The following is a 24,415-nucleotide window of genomic DNA, read 5'->3' on the forward strand; positions in this document are numbered from 1 at the left end:
TTAGTCTTATATTTGTTCTCCCAAGGAACGAAAGCACATATTTCTCATTGCAAGGCAAACTAGGATACCTTTTCCCACTATAAATATAAAGACCACAACATCATTTGAACTTATACATGTTGACACTTACCGACCCTGTAAAAATCATACACCTGTAGGGCATAGATATTTCCTCACTATGGTGGATAATTCTCTAGGTGCACTTAGCTTAGACCCACATGATGCAATCTAAAATCACTGCCTTTACTATTATCAAATTCTTTGTTTCCTCTGCTCATACTCAATTTTTGCATATCCCTTTTGAGCAAATGAAATCATCCCACTTCCTTGAGTTTTCCAATAACGGGCCTTGGAACGGATTCACAGTCTTGATAAGTAAAAACCATTAAACAAACAATGTTTCTAGATATTTGTGAATGCAAGGAACTTTATAGCCAAAGTGGGATTAAACGTAGAACAAGTATTGGAGATATACCCCTCAATAAAATGGTGTGGTGGACAGAAAACATAGGCATCTCCTAGAAACTATTAGACTTCTCTATTTTCAAGCTAATCTTCCGAATCAGTATTGGCTAGAATGTATTTTGAAAAACACATACCTAAATAACATAATCTCTCTCACTAGCTTGAAAAACAAGACACTATATTAGATTTTATAAGCACAAACATGAATGCAACTGTCTTAAACCCTTAAGTTGCCTATGTTTTATTTCTGCTTTGAAAAGGGATAGAATAAATTTCCACCAAGAGCCAAGCCATGTGTGTTCATGGGATACCACTATTGATAAAAGGGTATAAGATTATGGATAAAAATCGAGAACTGTTCATTAGTAGAGATATAACTTCTAGGAAATTATCTTCCCATTTTGCAAACACACCACTCTACACCAACAACAAAAGAGTCACCTTAATATCCTATCTTTGACATTTTTGAACTCATATAAATTCCCAATGCTTGTAATCGTAGCATACCCAACATGAGCCACATAACACCCCCACAAAAGTAAAGTTATACCCAACAAACCTTATCATTCTACCCCACTTTCAACATCTACATTCACTTCACCCGATCAAACTGACATCACTCATGAACCTCTCCTTAAGAGATCCACTATAGAACACAAGGTCCCTCAAATGTTAAAGACTATGACATCTCTATACCAAGTCAATCCATTACCAACCACTGGTGTAACCTAATTTATTATCCAAAATTGCCTAGATGTTTTCATGCATTTGTACCCAACATTACATGTCATTTTGGTCCCAAGTTTGACTATGAAGCAAGAATACACTCACATTAGGTGAAGACAATGAAGGATGAGCTTCATCCACGTAACTCAATGAGATTTGGGACATAGTCCCATTCTTAGAGGGAAGAAAGCTATTGGAAGTAGATGGGTTTACACATTGAAACATAAAAGTGACGACAGTATAGACAAACACAAGGCCGAAATAGTGGCCAGAGGATTTTCTCAAGTTGTTGGCATAAAATATGATGAGAAAATCTCGCCTTTATTCAAGATGACAACCATAAGATGCATCATAACCCTAGCAGCATCAAGAGATGGGTTTTACATCGATTAGATGTAAACAACACATTCATTCATGGTGACTTATATGAAGAGGTATACGTGAATGTATTAGAGTCAGTCCCAAATCCATAAAACATGGTTTGTCAACTCAATAATTCAATATACGAGCTCAAATAAGCAAGCAGACAATGGTTTGCAAAAGTCACTAATGCTCTTTTTCTCATGGATTTCCAATCCAAGAACGATTATTCTATGTTCAAAAAAGGTAAGGGAGAAGAAATCACCATACTCATAGTGTACGTTGAAGACATTCTCAACAGAGGCAATGTCTGCATAAATATTCTTCTCATTAAGCAATTTCTTGCAAACAATTTTAGCATTAAAGATTTGGGAGGAACTGAGTTATTTTTCGGAAATCGAATTAGCTTATTATCTCATTGATGGTATCTCCCTAGCTCAACATAAGTTCATTCAAGATCTCCATTTGGATTGTAGCATATCAAAATTTAAGCACGTTGCCACTCCCCTACGATTGAATCTTAAACTCAACATCCATGATTAGATTTGTTGGAAGAAGCCACCACTACAAGAGTTAAATCGGGAAATGGGATTTCCTCACTCTCGTCTGGACATCTCATGTGTCGTATAACCCTAAGTCAATTTATGCATCAACCCTTGACAAAACATCTGAAAGTTCTTCACGATGCTTTGCGTACATCAATTAGACTAGAGGGCAAGAAATCCTCCTTCAAGCCATTCCCAATTTAACACTCAAAAATCACTCACGTGTTATGTCCTTCTTCTTGGAACTTCCCCTATCAGTTGGAAATCGAAAAAGCAAAGCACTTTCCCAAATCATCTTCTTAGGCCAAATACCAAGCCATGCATCAAGAAACTACCCAAGTTACTTGGGTTATTCGTTTATTGGGAGAGATGGGAATCACCAAACTTCAACCAGTCACTCTCCATTGCAATAATTAATCTGCCATCCACATACCAAAAAAACTCGATCTTTCACGGACGTACGAAACAAATCGATATCCACAACCATTTCATTCATGAAAAAGTGCCCGAGGGATTAATTCAAGTGACATATCTTCCCTCTCAATCCTAGATCGCAAATATATTCACAAAACATCTACCTTCTTTCCAATTCCATATTTTAATGTCCATGTTGGAATTCTTGACTTTAATCTCCCACCTCAGCTTAAGGTGTGGTAAAAGAGGATATAAGAATCCATCTTATACTCAGCTCCACATGTTTTGTACATATATACACCCTCTTCGAACCTTGGCCCATTAGGCTCAATTCAGTTTCTTTTCCTTCGTTTTTACTGTTATGTTTTGTTTCTAGCTATTCGCGAGCGTAGTATTTTCTTTTTCTGTTTTTTTTTTACGGGCGGGGACAGTAATTTTGCTTGATGTGTTGTAAACATATTTTCTATCATCATCATAATATAATACAAAAACATGAACCTTTGCATAAACATTCATATGTCAATAATTTGCAATCATTGATATAATGATTTATTATCATCAAATTAAAAAATATTTTAGCTTTAAACCTAATTCTATATTTTCTTGAATTTACCTAGACGCGTTTGTGACTATGACATGCTCTGCTCCCAATATCTCATTCTGGTCTTTTATACTTGATATACGGTGGCACTCGCAGTAGCGTATGCCATCTTTTTTCTGAAACCATACACCTTGCTATGTAACTGCAGAGTCCACTATATTGTAGACTCAACCAATGGATAGTAAGCCAAATCTAAGTGGTAATAATACAATCAATTATATGCATTAGAAAAATATACTGGTTTGCTAAACGACGCCCTAGAATTTCCTAGTACGCCCTAAAAAAGTATAATATACTGTATTTTTTTATTTTCAGATTTTTCTCCCTTCTTCATTCAGTTTCCGTCCCCCTCTTCTTCCACATCACCATTGGACACTAGTGCAACACACCACCACCGCGAACCACCACATTATTACCCACACCCTCCTCTCTTTTGCTTTCTCCCTTTACAGTGAAAAGAATTGAAAAAAATGAGAGGCGTCCAACATGGACGCCTCCACCGGTGGTGAGGCGACCATGGTAGATGTCTTCCTTTTTTCAAAAAAGAAAATTTCAGAAAACAAAGGAGGTGTCCACCATGGACGCCCCACCACCGATGGAGGTGTCCATGGCAGGTTCATGTTTAAAATAAAAAAAAAATTAAACGTGCCCTTCCTTTCATTCAAAGTACTAGACCTTGATATGTGATTAACTCACCATTGTTGAGCCCTTAGCTTCATTCCATAATTTTCTTTTCTGCCTTGATATTTGAATTGGAGGATTTTTTTTCAATTCTCAACCTTGAATTGTAGATGATTTTTTTTTTCATATTCATAAAGTTTGACATTCTGTTGGCATCGGATTGGTGATGGCGGTGGTGGTGGTGGTGGTGGCGGCGGAGTTGCTGGTGGTGGCAGCTCTAGTGGTAGTGGTGGTAGGGAAATGGGAAGGGAAATGGAAAAAAAGAAAAAGGAAATGGAGGTATACATATATATGCAGTATAAAAATACAGTATTTAGGGCGTTAGTAGGAATTTTTAGGGCGTCAAATAGCAAAACTCAAAATAAATGGATGGTCGTTTTAGGTTTTGTTGCACATATGCTGCATCTGTCGTCATGACAAACCCTTTTTACATGAAGGAGGGACTTGGTATTCAATCTTCTAAACTCATAAAGCCAACAAATGAAGTTGTGCTTAGGTATGTTGAGCCCGATCTAAACCCATTTTGACCAATCAATATTCACATAAAGACCTCTGAATCACTTATATCAATAATATCATGAGCTAACTGTATATAACGCTAATCTCTATTATATAAGGGAAGAGGAGATCAATGGTGTCCTCTTTTAAAATGTCTATTTTGCTCCCCGTTCCTTCCTAAATTACAAAAGGAATGTCAAAATCAAAATCCGCACTCAAACAAAACTATCGAAAATTAATTTACAACATTCACTCACAAATCACTCACAAATCACTTTAAAGAAGAAACTTTACAAATCACTCATACAATTGAGAAAAGCACATTATAAAAATCACGCAAATCACTCAAATAATCAGGAAAAACTTAAGATTAACATACAAACTAAAACCAATAACCTAGAATGTCAATACATACAAAAAGATTTATAAAAAGTTACTTACAAATCATTATTCTTAAGAACAATTCACAATTAATGGTGGGTCATGATAAAAAATAGAGGTGTATTTGTAGTGAAATCAGAATTTAGAAGATATACAAGGAAATAATTAACTTTTTTTATAGTGTTTCCTATATATAATGAAACTTATACATATATTTGGACCTATCTTTTTCTCTATTATATAATAGTACGTGATTTATTATCAAGGTAAAAAGGTTTATGTAAAATATCATTCAAGAAGTAAAAGTACAATATATCTCTATTATATAAGGGAAGGGGGGAGCTATGGTGTCCCCGAATGAAGAGACTATGTTACCCCCTTCCCATTTTAAATTACAAATTCAAAGTGTCCACTTGAAATCAAAGTGCCCACTTTCTTTACAATTTGTGAAGTATTGTACTTAATTCAAAAATCAACTAAAAAATTATAATATTATAAATCATAAATAAATTCAATAAAATTTCTAGTTTGTTCATAGAATTTAACTTTGAAAAGTAAAAACAAAAAACAAACAAAATGGTGAGAGAATTAACTGATAGAAACTCAACTAAACAAATTTTGCAACTAAAAACGACAATTATACTTCGTAGGTCTAACATTCAAATTTTGACTCTTATGCCAAAGAAAATCGAGTTTCTATTTCGAAAAAAATTCAAGCACGCATCGCGTGCAAAAAATTATAGTTGGACCACCATTTTCAGCCCCAACTTTTGATTAATCTTTCATGGTCCCAACTATTACTTATTTTTTAACAAAAATTATCGTTAATGACCTGTTACAACAGTTAAAACCAACCTCACCACCGACCTCACCATTCTAGCCACCCTACGTCAGCCACTATCCCCCTCCATTTCTTAATAGCCCCTAATAAAATTATGAAATTACCCCCTTCGATCTCCACCTTGCCCGATAACCACCATGCCAGATGTTTTTCATCCTCAATATTTTTCGATCTCAGTCACGATCGGGGGCCTCCGCCCGACCCGATTGAGCGAGCTCCTTTATCAGTGTTTCTGGCTTTTCAGTCGTTATCGTTCTCGGGCCCGATCGGGAGGCCTTTGCCCAATCCGATCAGGCGAGCCTTCTTTTTGAGCAGGCAGTTCGCCCGACGTAATCGGGTGAATCTTATTTTTTAGCGGGCAGCAGTTTTCGCGAGTTGTGGGACTTCTTATATATATTTTATATAAGTACCTCACCCCAAAATCAGAAAATTCATTATTCTATTATAATAAACCATACACACAAGTAGGGGTGCTTATCGAGCGAGCCGAGCCCGAATAGCACTGGGCTCGGCTCGAGCTTGTTTAAAATTTCCCAGGCTCGGCTCGGCTCGTGATCTCGCCGAGCTTGGGAGAGTCGAGCTCGAGCTTGGCTCGTAATGGAAATTTGGGGCTCAAGCTCAGCTCGCGAGCTCGTTTAGGCTCGACTAATGAGCTCGGCTCGGCTCGACTCGGCGCGAAGTAGGTGAGCTTGTTCACTCACCCATCATATGTTTTTATAACTTGATTTCCCTCTTAGCATTGCTAAGATTTCAATGTGGGACTCCATGGTTTGTTAAAGAAAAACAAACTCACTATCCCCATTTCAATGTGGAACTCCATGTTTTGTTTAAGATAAACAAACTCATTCTACATATGCTTATATAACTTGGAATCCCTCTTAGCATTGCTAAAATTTCAATGTGGGACTCCATGTTTTGTTAAGAAAAAAAACTCATTATACCCTTGTTTTTTTTACATATGCTTTTGTAACTTGGAATCCCTCCTAGCATTGTTAAAATTTCAATGTGGGACTCCATATTTTACTAAAGAAAAAATTATCAAATATTTTAAGTATTAAATAATCAAATATTTAAAAATATACTTCATTCCCACTATGAAGAAAATAAAGTATAGTTTTTTTTTCCAACCAAGGAGATACAAAATTAAACTTTAAGTTGATGTAAGGAGTAGTAGCTATTTATAAAGAAAATAAGGTTGATCCTTGTTTTCTTAACCAATGTGGGACTTTAGTGCCTAGTGGAGTAGAGGTGAATTTGGATCACAAATTAAAATATATAATTTGTAATCTAAATTAAAATATATAATTTGTAATCTAAATTAAATATAAATTTGTATTAAATTTTTTTAATGTAAAATATTTTTTTAATATAAATTTTTTTAGTGTAAAATAATAATCGAGTTGTTCACGAGCTTTACGAGCCGAGCTTTGCCTAGCTCGGCTCGGCTCGTTTAAGTCTCGAGCCGAGCCCGAGTTCGAGCCGAGCTTCAACGAGCCGAGCTTTGACCGAGCCGAGCCCGAGCTGCTCGCGAGCTTGTCAGGCTCATTATCACCCCTACACACAAGCCTATCCTATTCTCTTTAAGATTTGAGCAGTTCTCAAAAAATACCAATTGTCAGAGATAGTTGTGTGAACCTTGGGGGACGAACGTCATCATGAATCCGCACAGGTGGTGGCGTTCGTTTCTAAGGTAGTGGCCATCATGCCACGGCGCAACTCATTCTTGTATTTCAGGTTTAATCTATTTGATTTCTGCAGATTTACTACTTACAAGGATAAATTTAACAACGCAGAAATAATTTGAACAGATTGAAGATAAAAATAGGAACCAATAACATAAAATCTTAAAATTATGAAAAAACATTCAAAACGTGGAGAAGGTAAGAGAGACAAAGAGGTGGAGGAAGGATCGGAATTTGGAAGAAAATAAAATAACAAAAATATAACTAGTAAAATCGGTCAGTGGTCACTTAGATCATTTTTGTAAAAAAATGTGTAATAGTTGGGATAACTGAGAATAATTAAAAGGTGAGATTAAAAATGGCAAACGTTCATAGTTTGGACCATTGTCCTTTCACTGTTTCCTATCAATTACTCATTGGTTTTTGAGATTGAAATTTGAACTCTTTACATGTTCACATATCGTAATTTGACAATATTCTTTTAATATATGAAGATATGCAATTATCACAAATTTTATTGAACTTTTGTCATGTATATTTGCAATGTCCCAACTTTTCATGTATTTTACTAATATTTCATTATGAACAATCAAAGTTTTGTAATGGAAAATGTGGTTATAGTGAAAAGAAAAACATATAGAGTGATACAAATTTAAGGTTTAACAGTTTCTCTTTGACTTGCAGAAATGGATCTAATACCGGAGGGTACTTCGTATGGTCACTCATGGACGTATATGAATTATTATTCGGCTTTGATTACACCTTTGGTCTATACTATGTCAATTTCAATGATCAAAATTTGACAAGACATCCTAAGTTGTCTCAAAAATGGTACTCCGGATTTTTAAAGGGAGAAAATACAAATTTAGATTAAGTAAAACCTCAAAAAGAGAATACAACTATTGGTCCTCTACTTGGTTCTTCAGTTGGAAATGATGAAAGCTTTGAGAAGACATCCTAATCTCTTTTATCATTTGTCTTCTTAAGAAATGTATTTGAAGCTTTGATTGTAAGATATAATTATGGACTTAGAAGTGCAAGTTATTTAAGCACTCCTAAAAAATTTAAATGCGACAAAAATACATGAAAAAATAAATGCTTAGAAGTTACAACTCTAATAGTCATTGAAGTTTGTACAGAAATTTGAACCATTTGGAGTTTTTAATTTTGTTTCTAAATTGTTTTTCGTTAGTAAATAACTTCATTCTTTGTTACTATTATTATTATTATTATTATTATTATTATTATTATTATTATTATTATTATTATTATTATTATTATTATTATTATTATTATTATTATTATGATTATTATGATTATTATTATTATTATTATTATTATTACTATATTATTATTATCCTTATTATTATTATCATCATTATTATGAATATTATGATTATGATTATAATTATTATAATTATTATTATTATTATTATTATTATTATTATTATTATTATTATTATTATTATTATTATTATTATTATTATTATTATTATTATTATTATTGTTGTTATCCTTCAATATGTTCTTCTTAGAGACTTGTGCAACGATTCCTAAGGCTAGCATTCTGAACTAAACTCTGTTCTCCGAACCTGCAGCAAAAGAAACCAACTCGGGAGGTTGGCGTAGTGGTTCGCACTCTGAATATTAAGTTAGTTATCAAATATGAAAAAAAGGTAGAAGTAGAGAGAGAAAGTGAGAGAATAATTTGGCAAAGTAATGGCACACTATTCAATGAGTTACCTTTTACTTAATTTTAAGGAGACTATATATATTGTTCGGAATCTGGGAGCTGCCATTTGAGATCCCTCTAAAATAAGGGCATCTGACTGACTATGCAATTAGATTGTGACATGTGTTTGATATGTGCAACTTATGCCTACTTTCGTGGTCATAAAATTTAGAACAAACTCATTAAGAATAAGAATTCATATAAAAGACCACCCTAAGAGTATAACTATGTCGAAAATAATACTTCTTAACATTTAACAATCCCATGAACGAGTATTGAAAAATCACTCTCTCTAATAATCCAATACATTAAACATACAATTGATAGGGTCCTTATCAAAAGTAAGCAATAACTTAAGATTATCAAATTGCAATTTAAATTAAACTAACCCAACAATAATTTAATCCATTAACAAAAAATTAAAAGACTACATCTAGCCTTAGAACAAAGGAATTTAGCTAATCATTGAATATGAAATTAAACAACTAATTAAAAATGAAAATCTCATAGTTAGCATAATAAAACTAGTATCTAATAGTATAAATCAAAAGTAGATAAAGAAAACTCCATATAGATGAATCGGGTGACCACCGTATTCTTCGTCTCTAGTTTTGTTCTCGTGCTCTCTGGTGTGTTGCCCTATACTAAGGTTGTTTCCAAATCCCGTCCAAAAATCTTAGGTTTTCCTTATTTTTCTTCTGTGGCTAGCTGTAGCTCTCCCAATGTTTTGGTCTTCTGGGGCCACATTCTTTCTTTTGTTTCTTTTTTCATTAGTCTTGTAGGAGTGTAGCTTTTGGCTTTAGTGGATGATTCATCTTCTTTTCTTTTTTCTTTCTTTCTAAATTCTTTTCTTTGATAATTTTACCTACAATAAAACAATAGAATAATAAACAAATGGGCTTTTGCATAATAAAAACATACTACTATTATAAATATCAAATAAATCAAATTACCATGTATAAGTAGTAGTATAATCAAGCAAGTAATTTATTAAGTATATTTTTCATATTTTAAACCAACTTTGTAACTCAAGTAACTCAAATGTTATAATGTTAAAATATGAGAAGAAAACATGTTATAAGTCTCGAAACTTATATTAAAAAGCAAAATAAAAGGCCGAATTTATTTATAAAATAGAGCCTTATCAACTCCCCCAGACATAAGAGTTGTTAGTCCGCGAGCAAACTACGACTATAATACTAGCATCTATTTGTCATTATAAATTTTAACTTTCCAATTGAATGACTTTTTAACAAATTCTATTATAAGCAGCCATAATTCAACTGAAAGTTTTCACAAATTAAAGACCAAAAATAGGATTTATGGAAATAATTTTAGTTCGAAAACGGTATTTGTGCGTCGTAAGCAAGCATATAAAAGATTAAAGAACTCTTCAAATCACATAGTAGTTCATGTATTAGGGTTTTCAACACATCGTACCACAACCATATTCATGATTTGAGTAATGTAAGTAATTAACTTTGTGAACCATCACTTTAATTGTGAAAATAAAATAAATATAAATTCATATTCTCTCATGTGTTTAGGGTCATAATAATTATCACTCAAATTCTACAAAATCGACTCAGAATGAAATACATCATCTTTAAATTTGCATCCGTTCAATTTTCCACCACTGAGAAGACATAGAACATACAAAAATCAGAAGGACTTTAGTAAGGTTGTAATGTCAGGCTCGGGTAAAGGGTAGAAAGTATTTGGTATTTGGTGCTCAAAAGCTTTAATACTAGTAGAGTACACCATCCGATAACAAGGCCAAAAGTAATGGCCAAAATCAAAACTCCAACTACTCAAATGCTAGCAATATATATCTAATAATAAACTTCCCCGAATCATTTTCATTCTAAATATGAACCTTTTCTTTCTTTTTCTTCTTTTTTCATATTTGTCATTTTTTTTTTCTTCCTTCATATTTTTCATTTCATTTTGATATTTTACTTTTGAGAAGAATTATAATTGGAAACTAATAGAATTACATACACATAGAAGTATGACTTACAACCCCATTCAGATCATGTCATATATTCCACTAGCTTAAATATTAGGTAAAAGCCACGTGTTTATGAGATAAGCTTGTAATGTGATTTATACAAAATAAATAGGCTTAAGGCTCAAAGGGGATTTAGAAAGAAATATGATAATGTAGGTCGCTTAGGCTAAATGTGGTTCAACAACAACGAATGCCTTAATCATTTTTATGTATGCTCATGTTTCAATATCGTCTCAAAGAAACCAATACAAATTCAAGTATCAATACTTCACTAAGAACTACAATACACTCATGAAAAAAATAGAGACTAAAATAAATGTTTTAGTTTATTAAAAGGCTCAAGAATAAGCTCACTATGGTTTAGTGTTCACCAAGTCAATTACAATCAAATCATAAATATCATTCTTACCATTTGCCAAACACTTGCACAATGATATTATGCTATTCTCTGAATCAACCAATATTAAAACCCATTAGCTTGCAACAAAACTAGAAAAGAAATTAAAAATAAAATCAATTTTAAAAATTGATTTTTTTTATTCTTTTCAGTTAAATTAAGCTAACAAAATTTGCCTCCCTTCAGATCAATATTAGACATGAAAATTAAAAATTTCTACGCAGATTTTGGCCGCACCTCCCTTAAAATATGACATATACCAATTAGATTTCTTCATTTTCTAAACTTGTTCCTCCACACAAATTAATACCAACATCAAGCATTACACCAAATCCAGCAATCCAAGGTTTAAGCCTCTCCTCCACACTTATTATAAACATTTTCCTTAATGTTTGAATATACTTGGAATATATGGGAAAGGATGGTATTTTAGCAAGAAATGTGCCAATCTAAAAGATTTAGAAAGAAACAACCTGCGGTGTCGACATCTCTCATGCAACACAATCATCAATAGCATAACACATAGAACTAGCAGCAACATACACGACATACAATAGAACATAGTAACAGTTCATTACAGCTCGCAAGAGATCAATTAGAGCTTCTTAGATATGATAAATGCACAATCAACATGCGTGATTACTCTTGACGCCTGACACGTCGTATTAATAAATCTACTGCAAAATAAAATAATAAAAAAACAGGAAAACAAGCATAAAATCAAGCGGAAAAAAAATAAAGTGCTTGGGTTACCTCCCGACTAGCGCTCTTCTAAAGTCAATAGATTGACTTCCAGCAAGTCTCATTTAACCAGGTTCAATAAAGGAACTAGTCACTCCTTTAGTGGTTATCTTAGTAATCAAATGGGGGTTACTTGTAGCATGGACATGTTTGATATTCAACTTTTTTTCTCCATGATAGACATTCCTTGATTGAAGGAAAAACTTCTCTTACCTTTGCTTTCTTGAGTTTAGGAGGACCTGTTTTACTCAAACACACTTCAAGTTGAGCATGAATAACATCAGTTACATGTTTCTTCTTAGTCATGTCTTCAATTATATAAACTTTACAAACATGATCACATTGTAAATTGTTTTTAGAAGAACTCGATATATTGAAGTGAACTTTCTCCTCGCTGATTTCAAACGTTAAAATACCATTTTTAACAACTATAATAGCTTCAACAATAGCCAATGAGGGTCTACCTAAAATAATGGGTACGTCTATATCCTCATCCATATCAAGAATAACGAAATCACCAAAAATAATAGATTTTTATCGACTTTAATTAGCACATTTTCTAGTATTCCTATTGGATATATGATAGATCTATCAGCAAGTTGCAAAGATATAGTAGTAGATTTTATATTATACTCCCTATATTTCCTAAAGATCTTCCTTGTTACTGTTCCTACATATACCAAGGAGGATCCATTTGTGTGGGGTGTGGGCTGGGTAAAGTAGGAGAGAGAAAGGGGTTAAGATAAATAAATAAATAAAAAGAGTTAAAGTAGGAGAGAGAAAGGGAGTAAAATTGAATTAATAATGTAATGGTGCACCATATAATAGAGACATGAGAGGGTAAAAAGGGGAAAGAATTTCCAAATAAGGAATAAAGTAAAAGAGGGAAGATCTATTGGAAACGCACTTAAACGAAAAGAGTGAAGATCTTTAAGAAACGGACGGAGTACAATCCTAACTTCTTGCAAATAGATAAAGGCATAAGAGAGACACTTGCACCTAAATCACACAAGGCTTTAGAAAATTTAATATCACCTATAGCGTAAGGAATGGAGAAACATCCCGGGTCTTTCAGCTTGGGGGGAAGCTTTTTCTGAATCACAGTACTACATTCCTCACTCAAAACAATGGTTTCATATTTTTCTAACTTCTTCTTTTTAGAAATAATTTCCCTAAGAAACTTGGAATAAGAAGGAATTTGCATTAAAGCATGAATAAAAGTAATGTTAATATGTGATTGCTTAAACATTTTTAAGAATTCGCAAATTCACTATGTAATTTAGTTTTTTTAATTCTTTGTGTAAAAGGAATAAGGGGTAAATAGCGTTTCACTGGGGGAAGAGGTGGTGATTCAAGTTCTTTTTTAGCTTCATAATTCTCCTTCTCTTTTTCACTTTCATTATCGACCTCATTTTCTTTAATCGTACTTTTTATGTTAATCAACTCCTTACCATTTCTAAGAGTGACAGCGTTGCAATGCTCTTTAGGATTAACTTCAGTGTTACTTGGCAAAGCTCCTTGACTTCTAGAATTGATGGCATTAGCTAATTGTCCAAGGTAAAGTGCTAGATTTCTATTAAAAATAGCTATCTAATCAACTTTAGTTTCAAAGATTTCAATTCTTTCAGAAGTAGCATTAGCCAATTTTTCAATATCCAACTCCCATGCTGGTCTACTTTCTTGTTGGGGTTTTAAACCAAATGGGTTTTGTGGTCTAAAATTGGCATTTTGGTGATCTTGGTCTCCAAGAGAAATTTGGGTGGTTTCTCCATCTTGGGTTGTAAGTATTAGAGTAGGGATCATTTTGTGGCGGCCTATTAAAATTAAAAACATATTGAGCTTGTTTTATATTAGCACATTATGTAGATAAATGACCACCACCACATATATTACATATCATAGTAGAAGAAGAAGACACAAAATTGACATTATTCATTCTAGAAGACAAATTAACTAATATTCATTTTAGTAAACAAATTAACTAAGTTATCCACCTTTACATTCAACATGTTTATTCCGTCTACTTCATACTTACCACTAGTTGTCCTTGGTTTATTTAGATGATTAGAACAATGATAATTATTTGAAACCATTTCTTCTAATAATTTACCTCTTGCAGCAGCATCTATAGTGTTTCGAACAAATTCATTTAGATCATTATAAAAAATATGCACAAGAAACCAATCTGGGACACCATGATGACTCTGCATCGTATTAAACCTTTCCCAAGCCTCATATAAAGACTCCTCATCGTATTGAGCAAAACTACTTATTGATGTTACAATTTTATATAGAGTTTTTCTCCCCTATTTATATGCTAAAAGTTATGGTTATGGTGCTCTTAGGAGCCATTTGGTACTAACTCTCTCCATCTAGTTGTGGTTTGCTGTTTTGTATTAGATTGTAGGTTTTGTGAAGCTATTACCTACTTTATATGATCGCACATTGGATTAGAGAGGTTGGACGTTGAGTTTCAAGATCCCGAGGATGCTTTCCGGGACTTTGAGCAAAGGAAGAACAAGCAACGAGCATAATCTGACCGGCCCGATACGATCGGGCGGCCCAGCCCGATCGGGCGAAGAAGCAAAGTTTAACATTCTGCTGCGGGCCTAATCGGGCGTTGAACTCCCAGTCGTGATTCGGTGGTTCGCCCGATCGGGTGACTTGGCCCGACGTCGGGCGCCCCTGGCCAGCTGCTGCGTAACTGCGTTTATATGCTGCCCGATGTCATGGGGCGGGTCAGCCCGATCACATCGGGTGAGTTTTGATTTCGGTCATGATCTTCGCTTTTGGAGCCCGATTCCATCGGGCATCTCTGGCTCGATCGGGCGACTGTCGACACGCGTTTTTTTTTTAATAAATACGGGCCCATTTTTCGAGACTTTTGGCTATTGTTATAGGGCTTGTATAATTAGAAAAATTTGAATTATTAGAATCATCTTGGTTTTTATTATTAGTTTTCTCTAGAGAGTGTTTCAAGTACCTTAATTTAGTGCTTTGTGATTTCAATTCAAGATCAAACCTTTTGTTTATTCACAGTTCAATATAATTCGGTAATCTTTCTTCATTATTTATTTGTTACTTCTTCAATTGTTAATTAGATTATTTTCTTAGTTATTTGCCATGTTTCAAAGTATGAGTTTTTATATGACTTTTGTTATTGTTTTCATGATCATGAGTGAGAAGTTTTAGTTCTAGAACTGTGGAGATCTATGTATGCAATGAGGGATTGATAGATTAGTTTGATTACCTTGTATTTCAACTGTTTCCTTTGATTGATTGTTAATGCTAGAACTATAAGTTAGGCCTGATTTATATTTCTATTGTTGTAATACCGAATCTGCTTCGAGGGGAGAGATACCGTATAGGCTTTCAATTATTAGGCAAAGTGACCTTGACTATGCGAGAGCGGCTGGGTGATCTTTGAGGGAGGTAATGTTCGAGAGAAATTACATGTACCCTAGACAGTTTGACTTACTAGGTGGTTATTATTTATCCCTGATTTTCTGAATTGTATGCATTGTGATCCATGATTCTACTGCTTTATTAATATATTGACACCTTCATATTCAGTTCTTCTATTTGCTTAGTTTAGTAATACAACTCTATTCATCTGATTTTGTTAGTGCAATATTAGAGTTCAGATACAAAATATACAAAATATAACTTCTCCCTGTGGATTCGATCCTGACTTCCCTGACTACTAGTTAGTGGACCTTAGGTTATTTTTTATTAGGTGATACGACTTTAGCCTATCAGTTATATCGTTTCTAAACTTTGCAGTTTTTCCAGGAGGAAAATATTTACTAAGAAAACTTGAGATAATGTTGCCCATGTTGTAAATAAATTGGGTGGATTTGATTTTAACCACGTTTTAGCTTTATCTTTAAGTAAAATAGAAACAAACCAAGTCGAACAACATCGTCAGTCACTCCATTTAACTTAATGGTATTGCATTTTTCAAGAAAAATGGTTTTATGTTCATTAGGGTCTTTATTATCTAGGCCACTAAATTGGTTTTGTTGATCAATTATTTTAATTAAAGCAGGGGGAAGCTCAAAATTATTAACAGAATTAGTAGGCCTTACAATACTTGAAGGTGCTAAATCATGCAAAGGCTTCGTATTATTGTTGTTGTCGCTCATCATTTCTGGATTGATTTGAGTATGTTCTAGAAAGAGCAACTCCAAGTCAAAGTATGGCAGGTCTTGATGTAGCCTCTTTTGGCAGAATATGTTGTCAAACAAATTTGGCGGTTTAAAATTTGAAAACTTGAAGTCTACTGCACAATGAAATTTAAGATAAGAATTCACTACAAGAAAATAAAATTCAAATGAAATAAAGATTGAATATTCCAGGCAGATAACTAAACTAATAAGAATGTAAACTAGGGAAAACAGAAATGAGCAAGAATAAATGAAGCTATTTTAAACTAGAAACTGCAGCACCTAAAAACAAAAAATGACATGAAATTGCAGATGATCACTACCAAGAAATATTGAAGCGAAATACCAACACTATGGATTACACTAAACGAAATGTAGAAGATGCAACAAAACACAAATGGACTAATAACTATTCAGTGGAAAATTAGCGTGAACAAGCACAAGAACTAACTAGAACCCACTTAAATAATAATAAATTCAACAAATAATAAACATAAAAAGAAATTACTACAAAAATGACACTATTATATTTTGGTCCTAGTTTTTCGCTAAAATTTTCCATAAAACTATTATATTTTGTAAATCAATAATTTTTTTTTCTATATATATTAAGAGCCGAATTATTATTTTTATTATATTTATATTGGCATGATGATGTGTGTATCTATAGTTTTATTTACAATATGGTTTATTAGAATTATTTTTTTTATTATTAAGTATTTTCAAAGTTTAGGCGTGAGTTAGGAAGTTATTTGATTTATCGCGTGACAGACCTTTGACGTATGGTTCTTTGATGATTTGGGCCAAAATTATTTGGTGTGGTTGGGCTTTGGGTCAGCCGGCCATATTGAGGGAAAAGGAGAAGTTTTTCTTCTTTGTTTTTTTTTTTTTTTTATGACTCTTTGTATTTTGTAACCTTCATAACCCCCTCATCATTTCTCCTAATAAATCCATTTTATTTATTCTTTTAAGCACTTCAAAATCTGATTAAAAATTATAACTTGATTTCTGCCATTTTCTTAAAATTTCAGACATCATCATCTTCATCATTCTCCTTCTCTTTTTTTTTTCCATTTCTACTCTTCATTAATTGTTCGTAACTTGTTCTATTTGCCTCTTTATTGTACGTGATGCTTTGGGGTTTGAAGAAGGAGAAGGATACACGCATATATCCGGATTTTCCAGTACTTTATGCTCACCCCCGACTAGGTCTTATCTTTGAATGATAGCGATTAGGGTGTTTTTCTGTATTTGATTATTACTGTAGAAAATTATTTAAAAATACTTTTTGAATGAAGTTATTAATGAACTTTGACTTGAATATACTCGATGCATTTTGTGAGAATATTGTATGCAAAAATATAATTTTCATCTTAATTTTTGTAATTATTCGATTTATTTTGTAATTTATGCGTTTATGACTTATTTGCAAAATAATTATTGAAAGAATTTTATAAATGCTGAAATTATTTTTTCTGAAGCATGTTATGTGCGTAGTATGTATTTCATGCCTTGGGATAATTTTTGTCTACTGTTTAGGGGTTTATTTAATTGATATATCTATTTTTGTATTTTCGTGTTTACTAGTATTTAAATCATGAATATTATATTTGGAGGACGAAAATCTATTTCATTGTATATTATGTATTACTGAGAGCTTATGCATGTTATGTGAAGTTTTGGTATTTTTGAGCATCTATTTATATTTTTAGTCATTATATTGGCTTTATTGAGTATCCTGTAAATTACAGTTTCAAATTAATTTTAGAAGGTAAAAATTAGAAATAAAATTTGTAACATGTCAGTACAGTCATAATAGTTGTATAATAATTTTTGTGATAATTTACTGATCGTTTATATTATTTTAATAAATTTTATTGTGTTTTTGTTATGAGTTTGAGTATATTCCTTTTAATTATTCAAGGGTTTATTAATCAGAAATAATTTGTGAACTTTTATGTTCTTGGAAGCTGATGATTTGTAGGTTACTATGGTTATTATTGAGTATCATTATTCTTATGTTTGGTTTATGTAAAAATGATCAATTGTGTATGTTTTACTAATTTAATAAGCTTTGGAGTTAATTGGTGGTGGCATAAGACGCACGCTGATGCGTCAGATGCAAATTGGTTTGTGCACCAGACGCACAGTGTGGCGTTGAGCGCAAGCTCATGCACCGAGCGCACAGTTTTGTGTAGTCTAATTTTTCGTATGATCTTGTACGTATGTTCTACTTGTAGTTGGTGATCTTATTTGATGTGATGCATTTCTGATTGATACTGTTAGTACTGTAAAAACTATTTCATATCATTTATGAGGCTTAGTGATGTTCAAAATATTGTGGTTGGAGATTTTTGTTGTAAGTTTGTAAGTTACTACTCTGAAGATTTTTGAAGAATTATTTTTGATGAATTATGGGTATAAGGCCGGGTGGCATCCCCTCTCTTTTTGACGAATGGTTTTGAGTTCCCGGTGCAGAACATGCCAACCACCTAGTTTGCGAACTAGGGGTACACCTAGGTTAATTGTTGTCGTCCGAGAGGTCAGGGAGTTCCGCGTATTCTACCCTGCATCGGGAGTTTGGCCATGCTTAGACACAGGCAGTGGAGAACGTAAGCCCATAGACTGACCTGAAGATTGTGATCTAACAAACCATAGAAAATGAATTGCGATTCACTGGCGTTTGGTTTCTGACTCAATAACTTGTTGTACCTTTGCTTTTATTATGATTTGAGTACTCTTGAGATGATTCATTCATTTTATCCTATTTCTTTGATATTTACTATCACTTATATTGCTTGTGAGCTTTATAATTTTGGATGCATGTTATAGTTCTCTTGATTGTAAGCTTTCCTTTCTTATTAATCTATGTCCAAATCATGCTTTGATTTCTTTCGTTGGGAGAACTGGTAGTTACTCGCCACTAAGTGTGGAATTATTTATTATATCCCTGCAGATGGAAATGACTGCTAGGACTTGTGACTGCTTGGGTTAGCAGAGTGTGGGTCGGTAATGAGAGGAAATCTTGTACTCTTTTCGGTAGATGAGTTCTATACAGACAATAGGGGAGTCCTATGTTACGCTAGGTCTCAAAGACATTTAGTTTTATATGAGATGTTATGGGAGACTTGCATGTCTCCTGGTTTTGGATGATGTTATGTTCTATTACGTTTTGGGATGTTCCTTTTTATTAGAATTATAATGTTTTAGATATCTCATTTGGAAGCTATGGAACTTTAGTTTGAGGTTGTCTTTATTTATTATTTTAGAGTAGCATAACCGTCCTGACGTTATTTCCACTAACGTCTTTTAGTCAATCTAGAGCAAATATTGTTTAATACCTTAGTAGCAGAAGGACGGGGTATTATAGTTGGTATTAGAGCGAAGTTACCTGAGACCCTAACTTAGTCACTATAAAACTCTCGAGAAATGTGTAGTTCAAGTAACTAGGATCATTAGAATCTTAGGCTTCAAGAAAAGTAGTGGTGAGAGGGTCACTTGGGTAGAAAACGACGGGAAAACATTTTTTCTTATTTTGATATGATAAGTTCTTATTTACAACTAATAATGTGTTAAGTAATGAATGTTTAACTTGTGTTTGTAGAATCGCCTCGAGGTTTCACTTGTGCTAGAAAGGAGTCTTTCCGAAAAAGGCGCCAAGAACTTGAGAATGCTACCATAGCTTTGACTAATTGGTCTACTGGTACGTCTAGTAGGCAATCTGTCTTCAATCGATTTGACCGTCACCATCCGCCTACTTTTGATGGGACATCTGATCCTGTAGCGTTAGAAGGGTGGATATAGTTTGCTGCTACTAGTTGCCCTGCTGCTGAAATGGTGTCTATTGGTACCTACTACACAGTTTGTGCAACCTCCATGGCAACACCGGGTTTTAGATGGGATAAGTTTTGTGCTAAGATGAATGAGAGGTTTTATCCTGATGAGCTCCGTTGGCAGAAGCAAGAAGAGTTCTTAACTCTATCTCAGGGTACTCTTAGTATGCAGGAGTACACTGATAAGTTGACCGAGCTGTCCAGGTTTGCTACCATTCTAATACCTACTAAAGCTGAGTGTGTAAAAAGGTACATTAAGAAAATGGATCGTTGATGAGTGCTTATTATTGCATATTTATACCCTTTAATATGATGTTTTTAGTGTCGTCTGTTAAGTTATCTTATCTCGGCTAAATATTATACTTTTGTAATAGTTTGGGTTTGGTCATTTGTTTATTATTTTAGTGCTGAAAAGATGTATTTATATCTATTTTATTTATCAAGTGATGACCCATTTATACTAAAGGTCTAAAGATGTGTTTAATTCGTGTTTTATGAAATGTGCAGGGGTGTTGTTGTATTTTGGCCATATCTCACTCATTCGGAGTCGAAACGACACTATTTAAGTGGCTATGGAAAGCTGAGTTCAAGCCCTACAACTGTATGTGAGATAGAAAAGAGCTAAATCAATCAGTTAGTGGGTCAAAAATGCGTTACATCGTAGCAGCCCTTATTTGTGTAAAATAAACAACCTTTGGGCTTCCCCCACAGAACGGACTGAGCAAAGAGTATTAGGGCTTGCTAATCAATCCCATAAAAGAGGCAGCAACAGTAAGGAGGAAGGGGGGAGAAAAAGTGACAGATTTCGCACAACACAACACAGACACATAGCTTTAGGTTTTAATTTACATATCTATATAAATATAAACGAACGCATTTAAGATATTATAAAGTAAATATCAGATAGGACATACTCCGTTGTATTTGTGAAACTCAGAAATGGATAAACGCATTGAATTCGAGATGCATAGTAATCTATTGAGCGGAAGAGATGTCTTATTTATCCATAGTGTCTTGTGTCGGACAAATTGATCGTTACGAAACCTAATTAACCCAATCAAAACATGTATTAAAGAGAACACGTTAAGTTGCGCATGGTTCAAAAAATGATCAAATCGCATGTAAGTACACATAGTAGCTTACCACTGTTTTAGTTTGCTTGCAATCTTTGTCCTAGGATTGATCATGATTTGTGTGTTTTCAACAGATTGCAAATAAATGCCTATGAAATGTAGTAAAAAGACAAAGGTAATTCAAATACAGAATTTGAACATATGTTACCTAAATAATACAAATTTCATGCTTACCGTCATCATTTTTCAAAACCAATCCTCTTGCTAAAACAACCACAGCGTCTTGTAATAGGTCAGAACTTAATTGTTCTAAATGGTAAAAAAAATTGTCGACAACGCATAGTTTCATAGCAGTATAACTGATATAAGTAGAAACAATTAATCAATATATTAATTATGGCAAGAAAAAACGAAAATAACTACAATTACATGTAATATAAATCACGAAATTATAAAATTACCTCTTGTCAATTAGTATGATATATTGTTTTTTGCTTTCTTTATTAATTTTTGATTGAGCACGTCCCATATAGATGAGTACTCCAACAACACCTAACATGTCATTTTTTTAGAATTACACATTTACGAATATTGTCTATTTCACATGCATATAAATTTATGATACTACTAATACTAAACGTGGACAAAAAAAAAAGAAAAAATCAAACAGAACAAAGGGAAAATTGCTATACTGTGATAAAAAATCGAAAAAGGATTTATTTAAGCTACAATGTAACGATTTTTTTTTACTTGGATTTCATGTAACGATTTTTTTGTTTTTTAGAACTATAATGTGATAAAAAATCGAAAAAGGTTTATTTAAGATACCATGTTTTAACAGAATGTAACAAAGTAAAGTTTAAAAAAAAAACGTGTGGAAATAATAATTTGCAGTATATATATATACCTATTTCCTTATTTTGAACACGAACTTGCCTCATCAAAGAATTTAGCAATGTTAACTCATTTTTTCGCACCTTATTGACATGAGGATCCATTTCACAAAAGAGAATAAAACAACTGTTTTGTATGTTCAATATATATAAGAAAAAAATACAGCAAATTAAAGTATGTGTTGCTTGAAATCACTTAATTTCGGAATCAATCAAAAAAAAATTCACTGGAATATTTCGTTTCTAAATTGCTAAATATAAATGTTCATAATTAGTGTTTTAATGCTTATGTTTGGTAACGAATAAATATATTAAAAGGTAAATCAAATCAAAATCTTTAACACATATAAGAGAACCCACGGTATATGTTCATTGTTAGATCGAAATATCAAACTAATTACGTTAGAATTAAAATTTTATGTCCACGTTTTTTTTATAGATCCGAAAAAAAAAATTAACATTATATTTTCTTTTTCTTTATTGAAATTAATTAATGACTATGATAACTAAAGAGATATACATAATACATATTTAAAATTCATTACTATAAAATTTCACTTAATAAATTTAGTCATGTAGTGCAAGACTTTTTCTGTAATAAACAAAATTCATGACCATCAAAAATAAAAAGAGATATGGAATACATAGTTAATACGGAAATACAAAACAATACATGAGATAAACTTGAATAACACCACCTAAACTTGAATACTTTTTTTTTCTTGAAGACATAATCTCAGCTTTTCATCCTCAATCGTTGAACACGTTTAAGTACATTAATCATTTATTAGGGAATCCAAATACTGAACTCTTTCCTTTGCTTCTATTGTTGCAAGTTCAATCTTATTACGAAAGGAGATAATCATACCAACATAACCCATGGTTTCCACTTCATCTTCATCATCTAATTTTCTAGTGCTTTTAGAGATTTCGAAATCTCCTCATCAATGGCAGACCATGCTTCAAAAAATTCATACATAGACTCGTTAATATCATTGACATGTTTTGCAACTCTAGGATCCATTTAATGAAATAAATTGTTTTTGAGAAATTGAAGGATAATAAGCAAGGATTTTTAAAACCGATTTTGAGGATTGGAAGCAAGAGGGGTTGAAAAAATCGGATACTTGCAATCTATTTTATAGGCAAAAAATTTATCATTTAATGTATTGCATGCATTAGGTGGTAGATACTATTTAATGGCTTGCATGCATTGGTTGGTATTTAAAAGCTTGAATTTATTACATGTATTAATCACCAACCATGAGTTTTTATTTTTTGAGGGGAAACAACCATGACTAATATTGGACACAAAAACACGTATCTATATATATTAAAATGAAAAAAAAAGTACAACTCTAATTGGACTTATTTTGTAATTAACTAAGAGAATTAACATACTACATTAATATAAAATAGTATGTAAAACAACTTGCTAAATACACCTTGCACAATAATACAATAAAGTTTTATTTCTACTTAATTGAAGAAGATCTCCGTCGACCAAATTCAATTCTTCGAAACACTCATCACACACTTTATGAATCCTTGGAGGAACAGTATGTAGGTAGTATAACATCATGTTATCACAATCCAAGTGTACCCTAAACCGAGGTTTTGATGAAGTAACGTCTTCAATAGTATCCCATATAGGCGAATCATAACATATATCATGCGTGAATTCTTTTGATACCTTATGACTCAAAAGACGACCCGAACGAAATAGTGTTAACACCATTGCATCAACATCAAAAAAATTAGAATGTGCCAATTTCGGATGCCATGTATCTTCATTTGAGGCGCATTGTGCTTCACATGGAACTTCATGAATTACATCTTCAATTACGGACATATCACGTTTATGGTTATTGGATTGGTTTCTATTTAGTATTTTTGTGAAGATAATATCATAAAAACGCATGAATAAAAATCGAACAAACTGTTTTATAGTGTGCCATGACCATCCTAAAAACGCCATTTAGACTCTCCTCTAATTAAAAAAATTCCGGAATTTTGGATTTGGTGTGGTGTGGTGAGACAAAGCCATAAAATCATTGATATTTATACTACATATGGCCGAGTATAACATATTAAATTAATTTTTTTTTATTATAGTAATGTAAAATTGTTTCCTTAATATTAGCATGGGTGGTTGGTTGATTATCAATTACAACCATGATTGATTCCTAATTGATTCGATAATTATTTGTTTCCATAATACTGTTATTGATATTCAGATTTCCTTTATTGCTTCCATAATTTATGCGAAAATCTCTCAATTAAGATCGTGATTGATAATTTTTGTTTTTTTTTTAATTTTCACGTGTAACTTCCTCGACACACATGACCTTATTCCAATAAACGTTTCCTTAATT

At 32.8% G+C, this 24,415-nt stretch overlaps 1 protein-coding gene across 3 annotated transcripts in view; it reads left to right on the plus strand.

Annotated features, from left to right (window-relative positions):
• Positions 1-8,377, plus strand: part of LOC104898951 (cyanidin 3-O-glucoside 5-O-glucosyltransferase (acyl-glucose)-like) — a 50,240-nt gene extending 41,863 nt beyond the window's left edge. The window contains exon 12 of one of the 3 annotated variants that reach the window (XR_008967131.1): positions 7,879-7,937. Coding sequence is in view for 2 of the 3 variants with exons in the window: in XM_057390904.1 (XP_057246887.1) it covers positions 7,861-8,068 (208 nt within the window). In the remaining variant the exon portion in view is untranslated. Of the gene's footprint in view, positions 1-7,860 lie in introns of all 3 variants that reach the window. The other 2 variants (XM_057390904.1, XM_057390906.1) reach the window with 2 other exon arrangements.
• Positions 8,378-24,415: the final 16,038 nt, after the last annotated feature.

Source organism: Beta vulgaris, chromosome 7 (genome assembly GCF_026745355.1).
Source record: "Beta vulgaris subsp. vulgaris cultivar EL10 chromosome 7, EL10.2, whole genome shotgun sequence".
In the NCBI taxonomy this organism is placed as follows: Eukaryota; Viridiplantae; Streptophyta; class Magnoliopsida; order Caryophyllales; family Amaranthaceae; genus Beta; species Beta vulgaris.